At 44.5% G+C, this 12,769-nt stretch overlaps 1 protein-coding gene across 6 annotated transcripts in view; it reads left to right on the plus strand.

Moving 5' to 3' along the window:
- The window catches only part of LOC102089226 (metalloprotease TIKI1), a 106,127-nt gene that overhangs the window by 48,615 nt on the left and 44,743 nt on the right, over window positions 1-12,769 (plus strand). For 4 of the 6 annotated variants that reach the window (XM_065045511.1, XM_065045512.1, XM_065045514.1 and 1 more), the window contains exons 3-4: window positions 2,366-2,512; window positions 4,668-4,842. In XM_065045511.1, the coding sequence (XP_064901583.1) occupies window positions 2,366-2,512; window positions 4,668-4,842 (322 nt within the window). The remainder of the gene's footprint in view (window positions 1-2,365; window positions 2,513-4,667; window positions 4,843-12,769) is intronic. The other 2 variants (XM_065045515.1, XM_065045513.1) reach the window with 1 other exon arrangement.

Below are 12,769 nucleotides of genomic sequence, written 5' to 3' on the forward strand. Positions count from 1 at the left end.
TGTTTAATTTACTTCCAAATTAAGCAGAAGTCCTTTGCAATATGGCCACTGGTTAGATTGATGTAACTTTCCTGAGTGCCTACCTTCAGGTATTCTTTTAATCAGGTGCAGTTTGTGCTAATGAAGTGAGTTCTTGCCCTTTTTAAAAACATGAGATGGGAGTGAATGTCGCTATTCATGAACACCCTTCCAGAACTGAGGCTAAGTTATACACTTTCATACTCAGTTAGATGCACAGTGGCCTAGATCCAGATGGGCAGCTCTAGCTCTAGTGGGAACAGTGTAGACCTGCACCTTTCTGAGGGAGATGGATTGTTGTGCTGGGAAAGGGCAAATTGTACCTGTTCATTCCAACATCTGCCCTGTCATGTACTCCAAAAATTTGGTTCACATAATCTCAGTACATTAAGAGTATGCTTACTCATATGTGAGTTTCATGGTGTTGGTGAATACCTCCAGTTCCAGAGTGCTTTTGCTGGAGGTAAATATCCAGGAGGAGTTAATTACACAGAGCCCTCATCAGGCTGCAGAGAGCCACCAGAGCCTGGAAAATGACCTTCTCAAGAGTAACTTTCGAAATGTATTTCAAGACCCCAACAATATATCTCAATTTACTTCCTTTAGAAATAAAAAAAAATAAGCCAGTAGGTAGTAGAGGCTTATAACAATTGTCTAGTCTTGGTGTGCAAACCAGTGGTAGCTTTAGTACATGCTGTGTTCAGGGGAAATGGCAGTGTTTTACGTGCCTCATGCTGATAGTGAGCTGCTGCCTGCATGGGCAAATAGCCAGCTCCGCACCACACCAGTATGCCTGCTAGCATCCTATGCTCAGCCTGGGGAGTTTCCACTCGAAGTCCTCACTGACTTCCCAGGGCTTGGTGGCTGGTTACTGCAGTGGCCGGAGCAGTGAGGGAGAGGTATGGAAGTGCTGCATTGTCTCTTTGGTGTCCCTCTCAAAGTGTTGCTCCAAACTGCTCTCTTGTGCTGCACCTTGAATACTGTGTTCTGTTTTGGGCTCCTCATCATAAGAAAGACATTGAAATACCAGGGAGAGCAGAGGAGTGTGACAAAGCTGGTGAGGGGCCTGGAGCACAAGTCTGAGGAGTGGTTGAGGGAGCTTGGTCTGTTTAGCCTGGAGAAAAGGAGGCTGAGGGGAGACCTTATTGCTGTCTACAATTATCTGAAAGGAGGTTGTAGCATAGAGGGTGTTGGTCTCTTCTTCCAAGTAGCAAGACATGGGACAAGGGGAAATGGCCTCAAGTTGCACCATGGGAGGTTTAGATTGGATATTAGGAAAAAATTCTCTATGGAAAGAGTTGTCAGGCATTGGAACAGGCTGCCCAGAGAAGTGGTGGAGTCACTATCCCTGGAAGTGTTTAAAAGGCGTGTAGATGAGTTTCTTAGGGACATGGGGCTTAGTGCTAGAGTTAGGTTAGGTTATGGTTGGACTTGATGATCCTGAGGGCCTCTTCCAACTAAAATGATTCTAAATGGTGGTCATCTTCATTGTACGAGCTGGGAGGCAGTGGGAGCAGCAGCTGTCTGGGTCAGGCCCCGAGGCACTACCACCCTAGGAGAGCCATGCTGTGCTGCAGGTTGGGAAGCAGCAACACCTGGAGAAGACCTCTGCTGATCTTCTCCCTTTTCGGTCAAGGGAAGAGGCTGCCTGGGGGCAGGAGCTATGGCAGCCATGCTGGTACAGCTTGAGCTAAAAGGAATGTGAGCGCTGGCATTCCCGGGTGAATGCTAAGAAGGAAGAGGAGGGATGGTGGCAGTGGCTGCTGCCCTCAGACTCACTTGTGAGGATGGTGGCTGTCCTGCATCCCCAGGCAGCTGCCATACTTCACCAGCCTTCTCCAGAGAGCCATTCCTGCCTGAAATAAATGGGGTGTGTGGCAGAAGAAGACAGGAAACGAGAAACAACAGTGTAAATGTTCCGTGTGGATGAGGAAGGGAGGGCAAACAGGAGAGTTATGTTTAATTTAGGTAGGTGGCTGAGAAACTGTGGGATTAGGAGTCCGTCAGGCCCTAGGGCTTTATGGTGGCTGGGCAAACTGTCACCTAAGGGAGCAAGATTGCCCCAATTTCATTCTGCGCCTTTGTATCTTGTATATTAATCACATCATGGGCAAAACCTCCTGGAGTTGTGTTGTGAGTCATTTCCCTGTGAGAAGGCATGTGAGACCTGAGGTGTGAGTATCTACAGACCTGGAGGAGGTGTAGGTTGGCGACATGTCAGCTGGTGCACTCAGAGTGGGAGCAGCTTCCGAGGCCCCTCAGCAGGCAGCTACATGTCTGACCTTCTCAAGGGACAAAACAAGAACTCACCAGGAACTCTCTTTTCCTCCCTCTCCCCCTCCCTCAGGTGGTCTTTGCTTTGAATCAGACTCTCTTGCAGCAGGAGAGCCTCCGAGCAGGCAGTTTCCAGATCCCCTATACGACAGAAGACCTTGTCAAGCATTACAGCTGTGGGGACCTCAGCTCCATCATCTTCAACCATGACACTTCTCAAGTGAGTCTTGCCACTGCAGCCCTTGTATTACACAGATGTCCCCATGGCACTAACCCCTGTCCCACTCACACTTGTCTCTCCTCAGGCAAGCCCTTTGCAGGTAAGGGCCAAAGGCACATTGCTGGCTCCCTGGCACATCTGCTTCCCTGCTCCTCTCATCCCAGGAATCTGCACCAACTCATCCCTGTCTTGCTGCATGCAAGCAGTGAAGGTGCACCTGGCCTTCATTTTTAGATGTGTGCCGTGTTTGCTTTAGTATGAAGCTCTATGAGTTAATCCTTTATTTTCTTAAAGATCCTGTGGAATTATGCTATCTTAGGTATGAATGTACTTTGCACCAACAGAGAGCAGTGGCAGGCTCTTTTGTGCAAATAGTGACAGAAAAATGCACTCATGATGTGGATGCTTGTGTAAGGCTGGGCAAGTTGCAAGCTTTTTAATGTCCCCGATCAGTATGATTGCATACTGTGGGCAAGACCCGAAGAAGAGAAATACAGTGAAACAAAGAAAAGACAGATTTACACTGAATGTTGAGGGAAAATAAAACCTTCTGAGGCCTCACAGACTTGGTTTATGGAGACGGTTTCCTAAGCAGTGCAGTGGAATGCAGTGCTCTGATCTTTACACCACAAGAAAATGCCCAGCAGGGACCAATTTGGCCTGTTCAGGCTGTTAGATTATCTAACCTCAGACCAAGACATCAGGCCTCTCTATTCTTGTGCAATTCATGCACATCAATGAGAAATTAGGCTCTAGCCTCACAGTACTGGACAAGTGCGTGTTGGTACCTGACCTTTTCCTGCTGAGTATCCATTTTCCTATGGGCTTCTGATATATGCGGTGCAGTATTGTGGAGCTGGAAATACTGTCAAACTAACCCTTGCTTCTCCAGCACTGAGCCTTGTGCATGTGTTGTTATCTTCCTGTCCTTCACATCCCTCAGCCTGCAATTTCAGGCAACCTGGCTGTTAACACTACTTAGGTCTTACACAGTGCATTTCTCAAAGGGCTTCTCAAAGGAGGCCAGCACTGTCAGGGCATACAAATGCTGCATCACTATTCTGCTGAGACGATATAGACTGCAGACAGCTGGTGTTGCCTCGAGGTCCTTGGAGAGAACATCTCTTGCTGAGACATGCATGCCTCTGAGGGAGCAACTGCCGCTTATTTACATGAGAGGCTCCACTGATGGGCCGTCTCCCTCACAGGAGAGATGACTAGTAATAGTCTGCAACACTAACAGTTTGTTTTTAAGCAGAACTTCTCTATAAATTGTATTTGACCCCATGCTTGCTCACTGTCCTCTCACTGTGGGATAACAACCCTTTGGAAACCATCACTCCAAAGATTCTTCAGCTGCTTCAGCCTTGCAAGTGAATGCACCTGGCTCAGTGGTTCTGCTCCCCAGATACCACCACTTGTAGGGTCTAGTCTTAGCAGTCCCCATATCTGCAATGTCCAAAGCTTGTTGAGAAGCCAGGATGGTTGAAGCTCCAGACCCATGTTTCTCTCCACTAGCAAGAGGTCAGAGTAGTGTACAGCCACAGCTGCCCTGGGGCCCTAAGGGAGACAGCCAGTATTTTAAAAGATTCCTTGAGGACAGGGGAACTGGAGGTGATAATACTTTCTTTCCTGACAAAATCCGGCCCTTTTTCATTCAGAAAGTTTGGGGATTTTTTTCTTAACAAAAAAAAAAAGTTCAAATTGCATGGTTCTTCTTTGACAGCCTGAGGACTCTGATACCAATCAAACTCTTAGAAGAGCATAATTACCATTATAGTTATGTCATACTTAAGGTAATTTAAAGAAGAGGTATGTAGCTAAAGACAGCCAGGAGCAAATATTTACTTTCTTCAGCCAAGTAATTGGCATTTGGAATCTATAGTGTGGCAAACAGAGTATTTGTTGACTTTGCATAAAAAAAAAAATCAGCTGGCTGGTTTATGAAACCAGAGAGAAATGTGTTGAGAGAAATGAAGCACTATGCATTGTCAGAAATTTGAGTCATTTTCTAGCTTTCTTTGGGTTTTGTCCCACTGGATGTGGCTTGAGGGACAAAGTGATTGCCACATTCAATGATGGAACAAAATGCCTGTGTATGACAGCTGCTTGGGAAATAAATGCCCCTTTAAGACTTTTTTTTTCCCTACCATAGGTTCCAAATTTCATTAATGCTACACTTCCAGCCCCTGAACGTGTTACTGCCCAAGAGATAAACACCTACTTCCGCCAGGAGCTCGTCTACAAGCGAAACGAACGAATGGGCAGGAGGGTGAAGGACCTGCTGGAAGAGTACCCAGACAAGACATTCTTCTTTGCATTTGGAGCTGGTATGTGATTGAAGTGCCCTTCAACCTAAACAAATTCTTCCCACATCCATTTGAAGCTTTTTAAAAATGCTTGCCTCAGGCCAAAAAAGGTCAGTACTTTTACTATGGTGGGCACAGAACACAGCTTTGCCCTGATAGTTGTACACTAGTAGGAAAACTTTCTCAGTGTAGGAGACTGTTTTTCTTCAGTATGCAAGAAGCCCACAGTATATGTATTGATTGTAATATTTATTAGTTACACACTGATATGCACAGCCAAAGATACTGAACCAACTAGACCAGCTCTTAAACATAGTGTTTATGGTCTGGGCACCAAGGCAGAAGGATAGGAGAAATAGGGAGCTGATATGAAAGGAAGCAAGTTGGAGATCACAACAGTGCTTGAATAAACCTTTCAAGAACACATCCAAAAGAATAGCATGCCAGATTGTGTGAACCTAAGGGGCCTAATAAATGCAATTGGGGAGGGAAGGCACACTTTCGTCTTTCTTTTCCTGCTGCAGCTTCTTACCTCTTTCACTGTACTTCCACAACTATGAAGAAATTGTGTCTGCCACCATTTTGGAGCAGAGCATTTGGCCCAGTTGGGGAAAACCTACTCAGTTTTCTGCCTCTTAGCAACCAGGAGGAATCTATAGGCATATCCAGCAGCATATCGAACTCAGTGAGGTTAACACCCACAGTCAGACTAGGGCTGGGTGGAGAAAGTAGACAGGATTGGTTTGCCATGACTCCCATCCTTTGTTGTAGCTCCAGGGAAGGGAAGAACTGATATTTGAAAAGACAGACACTAATTCCCAGAGAAGTATTGCATCCCCTCCACCTTGAACCATATGAGCTTTGAGAAAGGAGGGGAACCAAAACTAGTGTCAAGAATCCCTCTGAGGTTTTCCAGTCTCAGTGGCTACTGCTTATGTGAGGATGGAAGAGAGAGACAAGATGAGGAAAATATTTACTTAAACACTCTGGTATTCAAAGTCTGTGAGAACAAACTTATCACAACAAGGATCCTGTGTGCGAGGACAGGGAGGTAATGTAAGATGGCTGATAATGTCCCTTCAGGCATGTATGAAGATTGTGATGTGCTATCTTCCTGCAACATCACTGCTCTGTGCAGCTCCCTGTCATGAAGGACAGTGACGCAGGTGCAAGTTATGTAAATTTTGGTCATGTCATGTAAACTGAGACCAGACCATTGCTGCACTCCACTCCTGATGTTGTTCTGATTGCAGTTTTTGCTGCTAGACTGTTCTTGACTAGCGTGTATGTCAGCCAGTGGCATCAGTTGCGGGTAACTAGTCTTATGTCAAGAAGCTAGTTACAGATGTTGGGGCTCCAGTAACTGGGTCACAACTGAGCAATTAGTAGCCTGTGTAAATGGATGGATGTGGATGCGAGTGTCATTCTGAGTCTGCCCTATCCCAGAAGCAGGATCCTCTGAGAGAAGAGAGCTTCTTCCACTGCTTGCACACATACCTGCATCCCAGCAGCTGCACTGGTGAATTCCTGTGTCTTTGAGATGCTTTTGTATTATTTATCTCCCATCCATTTCCTTCTACTCCCACTCTTCTGCCCCACACTATCTTCATTGTCGTTCGTGTGCACAGCTCTGCCCCAGAACCCAGAGCACTGCAGGAGCAGGACACACCTCTGTCCTTCCCAATCTCTCTTTTTCTCAATGTCAGTCCTAAAGACCTTCCCAGGCTTTCTAGATTCTTGCTTTCCTCCTTCCTCTTATTTTCCTTTTCTCAGTTGTCCCCTTGTTCCCTGATTGCCTCTTCCAGTACAGCAGAGTTAGGATTCACCCAACAGTCCTATCCTACAGCACTGCCTGGAGCCTCAGGTGCATAAGAACACCCTTGATCTCTGGCTTATATGGAAATGGCTTGATCTCCAAATACAAAATGTGCTTTTCAGTCATACTTTTGAAACCAGACGGGTTCTCTGTCTTCTTTGGGGACTCTACATTGACTTTGAAATCTTTAATTATACTCTGGCTCTTATACCAGTCTGGCCTCTGCTCTCATCTGCTCTTCCAAATAGCTCTGCTCAAATGACAGTGCACCAGCCTCCTATTTTTAGCAGCACAATTCCTCATTATTCCCTTGTTTGACTTTTGACTGCATGTTTTTTTGGTTTGTTTTGGTGGTGTTTTGTTTGTTTGTTTCATATTAATTGTCTAAATGAGAAGTAACATCACAGGATATAAAACAGAAAACAAATCAATTTCTACACAGTTCTGAGGTTTTCTGAGTGCCCATTAGAAATATAAGTGCAGGCTTTTATTTTCAAGCAAGGTAACTCAGCCTTTTGTGGTATGTGATAGATAATTATGTGGAAGATTTATTTTATGCAGGCAAGCAGTGAAGATGAAGAAATGCCCTGTGTTCAGTTTTGCACATTGCTTGAGTATTGTACTGCTCTAATTATTGGCAGAGGGTTCTGGAAAAGTGTTCACACAAGACAGGTTAGAATGAGCTATAGAGGAAGAAGAGAAAAAGACAGGCTATAGAAATGGAACTAAATCATCACTGTATTGTGTTTTTCGTTCTTCTGGCCACCAGTGAAAAAAAGTGAAAATTCAGCAGTGGCTGATAAACTGCAAGATGAGGCTGTGTTTAAATGGTAGTAGGATATCAAAGGGTCTGCTGGTTAGAAGATGGAGAAGACTTTTAGTTGTTTCTTTCCATATTTTTTTCACCCTGTGTTGTTTATTTTTAAAAGGGTTATGCTTTTTGTAAGGAAAATTCAGTTAACCAAACACAATTGAGAAAACATTTTTATAATTATATCTGAATGAGGTTGTGATTTGTAGGTGATTGCAATATTACAAATACATAGTCTTGTTATTTAAAGTACCTTTTGTATTTTTATTTTAGATGTGGGAAAATCAGAAAAGATTGTTTTATTTTATATTCCAAGTGGAGTGATATGTAATACATTATGCAGAAGAGAGCACCCTGTCTCTTTCCAGGTCTTAAGCTACTCTTTCAGGTAGCTTACAGAGCTATGTGGTTGTAGATGTTAGTTTCTTACATGGAATTATATGTGGTAATTTGGACTGTAATAGATGTGATCATTAGATCCAGCATATTATATATGTTTTATATATATATGTTTTTACTGCATTTTAACAAATCAAACAAGCTCCCTGTATATTCCACTGAAAACTTTTCACAGTCAGAACGCGTTTCTAGAACTGTTTTTGTTTGGAAGTAATTTAAGCTTGCACAAAAGTAGAGAGCTAAAAAATAACAGATTTTGGTGACACCATCCAAAACCTTTGTTTCTGACCGAAGTGCGAACATGGAAAATTTCAAGCTAAAATAGGTCTGTTTGAGGGAATTAGAGGGAAGTATGGGAATAGAAAGATGGTAATGCCAGTAGTGTTCCAGTAGATTCAATAAGAATTATCTTAATTGTGGATAGGCCTTTTTGTATGGCAGCACTACAGTTACAAGCGGAACTTTCTGTTGCCTGTGGAAGAACTTGTGAAGCAAAGCCAGATGTAATTTTTCACAAGCCCTCTTCCCTCTATAGGCATTTTTAATTTCTCTGATCTGTAAGTGGAATGTTCAGGATCTGAATGCTAAGCTGAAGTAGATGATGGCACATGTGATTCTGTGGTCATCCAGCTAGAAAACACTAGGTTTCCTGTTTGTCTAAGAGGTGCACATTGACATACAGAGGGTTGCATTGTCTTCCTGTGCTGTGGAGTTTTACCACTTTTATAGATCTCACAAAGCTGCTGCCTTCTGGCTAAACATTCACAGAATTATAGGATAGTTGAGTCTGGAGATCATCTGGTCCATCCCCTGGTCAGAACAGGATCATATAGAGCATTTCTGTTAGGACTTAGTCTGGCCAGGTTCTGCATATCTGCAAGGATGGAGACTTGAAAACCTCTCTGGATAATCTGTTCTAGTGTTTAACCACTCTCACAGTAAAGAAGCTGCTTCTTAAATGAAATTTCCTGTATATCAATTTGTGTTTAACCCCAGTCAGCAACTTAAGAGCACCCAGCCACTCACTCCCTCTGCCCCTTGGTCAGATGGGGGACAGAATCAGTAGACTGAGGAAACTCGTGGAATGAGATAAAGAAGTTTAGAATCACAGAATGTCCTGAGTTGAAAGTGACCCACAAGGATCATCAAGTCCAACTCCTATCCCTGTATAGGACAACCCCACAGTTCACACCACGTGTCTGAGGATGTTGTCTGGTCTCCTCTTGAATACTGACAAGTTGGGGCTGTGACTGCCCCCCTGGGGAGACTGTTCTAGTGCTCTACCACCCTCTAGGTGAAGAACGTAGAGCCTCCAATCTAAGCCTCCTGGGCACATCTTTCTGCCATTCCCTCAGGTTCTGTCATTGGGCACCAGAGAGAAGAGATCAGTGCCTACCCTTCCTCCTCCCCTTGTGAAGAAGCTGCAGCCTGAGGTGTCCTCTCAGCCTCCTCTTCTCCAGGCTAAACAAACCAAGTGACTTTAGCCGCTCCTCATCCGGCTTCCCCTCCAAACCCTTCACCAACTTTGTGGCACTTTTACGGACACTCTCCAGTAGCTTAATATCCTTTTTATCCTGTGGCACCCAGAACTACACAGTGCTTCTGGTGAGGCCTCACCAGTGCAGAGCAGAACGGGACAATCACCTCCCTCACCTGGCTGGCAATGCTGTGCTTGTTGCACCCCAGGACACGGGTGGCCCTCTTGTCTGCCAGGGCACACTGTTGGCTCATGTTCAACTTGCCGTCAACCAGAACCCCCAGATCCCTCTCTGCAGAGCTGCATTCCAGCATCTTGTCCCCCAGTCTGTATGTACAGCCAGGGCTGCTGTGTCCCAGGTGCAAAATCTGGCACTTGCCCTTGTTAAATTTAGTGCGGCTGGTGATTTCCCAGTTCTCCAATTTGTCTAGATGCCTGTGCGGGGCCTCTCTGCCCTCAAGAGTGTCAACAGCTCCTCCCAATTCTGTGTCATCAGCAAACTTACTTAGTATTCCCTCAAGTCCTGTGTCTACGTCATTTATAAAGACATTGAAGAGTGCTGCCCCTAAGGTGGATTCCTGCGGAACCCTGTTAGTGACTGGTCACCAGCCTGACACAACCGCATTTACTAGAACCCTTTAAGCCCAGCTCGTCAGCTGATTGCTCACCCACTGCATTGTGTGTTTATCCAGCTCTATGCTGTACATCTTGTCCAGGAGGATGCTGTGAGAGACAGTATCAAAGGCTTTACTGAAATCCAGAAAGATCACATCAACAGGCTTCCCTTGGTCAGCTCCCCTGTGAGCCTTTTCTTCTTTAGGCTGAACAGTCCCAGCCCTCTTAGCCTCTCCTTGCATGCTCTAATTGTTCATGTTCTTTATGGCCCTTTGCTGGACTATCTCCAGCGTGTCCACATCTCTTTTGAACTGGGGATCTCAGAGCTAGACACTGGACCCAAATATATGTCACCAGGGTAGAGGAGGAGGGAAGGATCACCTCCCTCAGTCTGCTGGCAATGCTTCTCCCAGAGCAGCCCAGGAGGCCAGTGGCCTCTTTGCCACAAAGTCACATTGTTGATCAAGGTCAACTTAATCAGTTTTTGGTTCCCCGGATGCTTCTTTGTGCACTTCTTGAAGATAGGAGTGATACATGCTTTCTTCCAGGACCTTCCCCAATTGCCACAGCCTTTTAAAGATGATGAAGCGTGGCTTCACAGTGACATTGGCAAGCTCCCACAGTTCCTCTGGTTCTATCCTAATGGAACTTGTACATGTCTGATCTCTTTGGATACTCCTTATTCTGATCCTACTCCACTCATGGTGAACTTTCTTGGCCCTTGACTTTCCCTTTAGTCATAGGAACCTGAGATTCCTGAAGGCTGATTTTACCAGTAAAGAAGGTGACAATGGCACTGAGTACCTTGGCCTTTTCCATATCCTTTGCCATCAGGTCTTCTGCCCACTTCAGCACTGGGTGACATTTGTCTAGTCTACATTTTACTGCTGAGGTATCAGTAGAAGCATTCCTTTTTTATCTTGATGTTTCTCACAACAGATTCAACTCTAGATGGGCTTCCTTCTGCATGGTCACTTTTATTCCAGCATAAGGCAAACAAGCCATACTTAGCTTGATTATGGTTTCTGTTGAAGAGTCTAAAGAATAAGAGAGAAGAAAAAATACCACAGTGGTGGGGTTTGTGTTTGTTTTTTGTTTTGGGGTTTGTGTTTGTTTTTTGTTTTGCTTTTCCCCATTATGCAGGAGGAAGTATACTTAGTCACAAGAGATCCTGACTTTATTATGACAGGCAAAGCCTCATCTGACTTCACTGAGAGACACTGGCTGATGACACAACTTCAGAAGATGGTCCTTTTAATCATGTAAACATGGGCAAATTCCTTTTTCTCTCAAAGCTCTTTTTTCTTTCCTTCTCCTGAAAAAAGCATCATTCTGAGTCTTTAAAGTATAATGGATACAGGCAAGTCACCACTAACACTAAGAGAAGAAAAATGATGGTGAAAACTTCTTCAGCTACTATTTCTTGTAACTCCTAAAGGAAATAATGAATGTGTTTACTTACTCAGACTGAATGGATTCAAACCTCTAGGGACTGGCTGTTTTGGTGTTTGTTAGGTGTGGGTTTTTTGTGTGTGTGTGTGTTGTTGTTTTTTTTTTCCCCTCCCATGCTTTACTCACCTCCCCACCCTGCAAGACCTCCCAGAAAGAAGAATTGTTATGACCAGGCTGATGAACCAATACCCAGATTAGCAATCCAGCTAAGAGCTCCAGACCTTAATTGTCTTCTTCCTACCAGCTAAACTAAAATTCACTCTCAGATCATGTGATCTAACAACATGATGAAGGATTTGCATGTCATTGTAGAAGCATAATTGACCCTGTCTGACCTTAGAATGGGTGTGTCCTAGCCACCCGGACAAGGGAAATAGAGAACATGCTACCACGTACCTTAGAGTCTGCCATAGTCCACCAAATGGCTTCCTCCAACTCCTCTATGTTTTGAGGAAGTCCTTGAGATGTGGGGCACTGCTCAGTTTTGTGTCAGCCTTAGGTGCCAAGTGTATTAGATCCACTGGCATATCTGATGCCTTTTTCCCTTGCCTCGTCCATCATTAAAAAAACAAACAAACAAACAAACAAAAAGACAAACCAACCCAAACCCAATGAACCAAGCAAAAAAAAACCACCAAATAAACAGCCAAACAAAAAAACAAAGAGATTTCCAGAAGAAACTGGAATTGTGCTGAGTCTCTGTCCTAAATGGTGTGTTAGGTAGTGCTGCTTCCATGCAGAGCAAGAGAAACAGATTAAATGATTTAATGAGTCTTGTGGGACAAGACTCCCTGGGCACTGAGGGATTGCTGACTGCTTACTTGTTTCTTCTGTCTCTGGAATGCAACATCATTTTAGCCTCTTTGGGTGGGAGGAGGGCTGAGTCCCTGAAGGTGTGCCTGTACCTCTGTAATCTGAGAATGCCAGATACAACCCAGCAGCTTTGAGACTGTTTATCTTAGTAGCCTCTTTGAGTTTGCGGAATGCTAATGACAGGGTTTATTAGAACAACCACCCCCAAAGGGGATAGATTATGTTGTGTGGAGGCAGGACACACTTCCAAAGCCCCAGGGTTCACATTAAGGGCATTCCTCCTGACATCTCTGACATATGAAATGAGGAAAGTTTTGCATTTGGGCATTAGAGGAAGAAATCTCTGTTCCAACATATGTGTGCAAAAGTCAAAATCAGCAAGGCCAAACAATTGTGTGTTCTTTCTGTTCAGGTACTGACAGCCTGGTGACCATCAGCTTCTTATTGATGCTGGGATTTACCCATTACCCACTAACTTTACTGGGCAGCTACAGGAGGAAAACTTTCATCTTGTAATGTATGTTTTAAGCTAGTGGGATTTGAAATCCTTAATACCTTTCTTTTG

This window comes from Columba livia, chromosome Z (genome assembly GCF_036013475.1).
Source record: "Columba livia isolate bColLiv1 breed racing homer chromosome Z, bColLiv1.pat.W.v2, whole genome shotgun sequence".
Taxonomy (NCBI): domain Eukaryota; kingdom Metazoa; phylum Chordata; class Aves; order Columbiformes; family Columbidae; genus Columba; species Columba livia.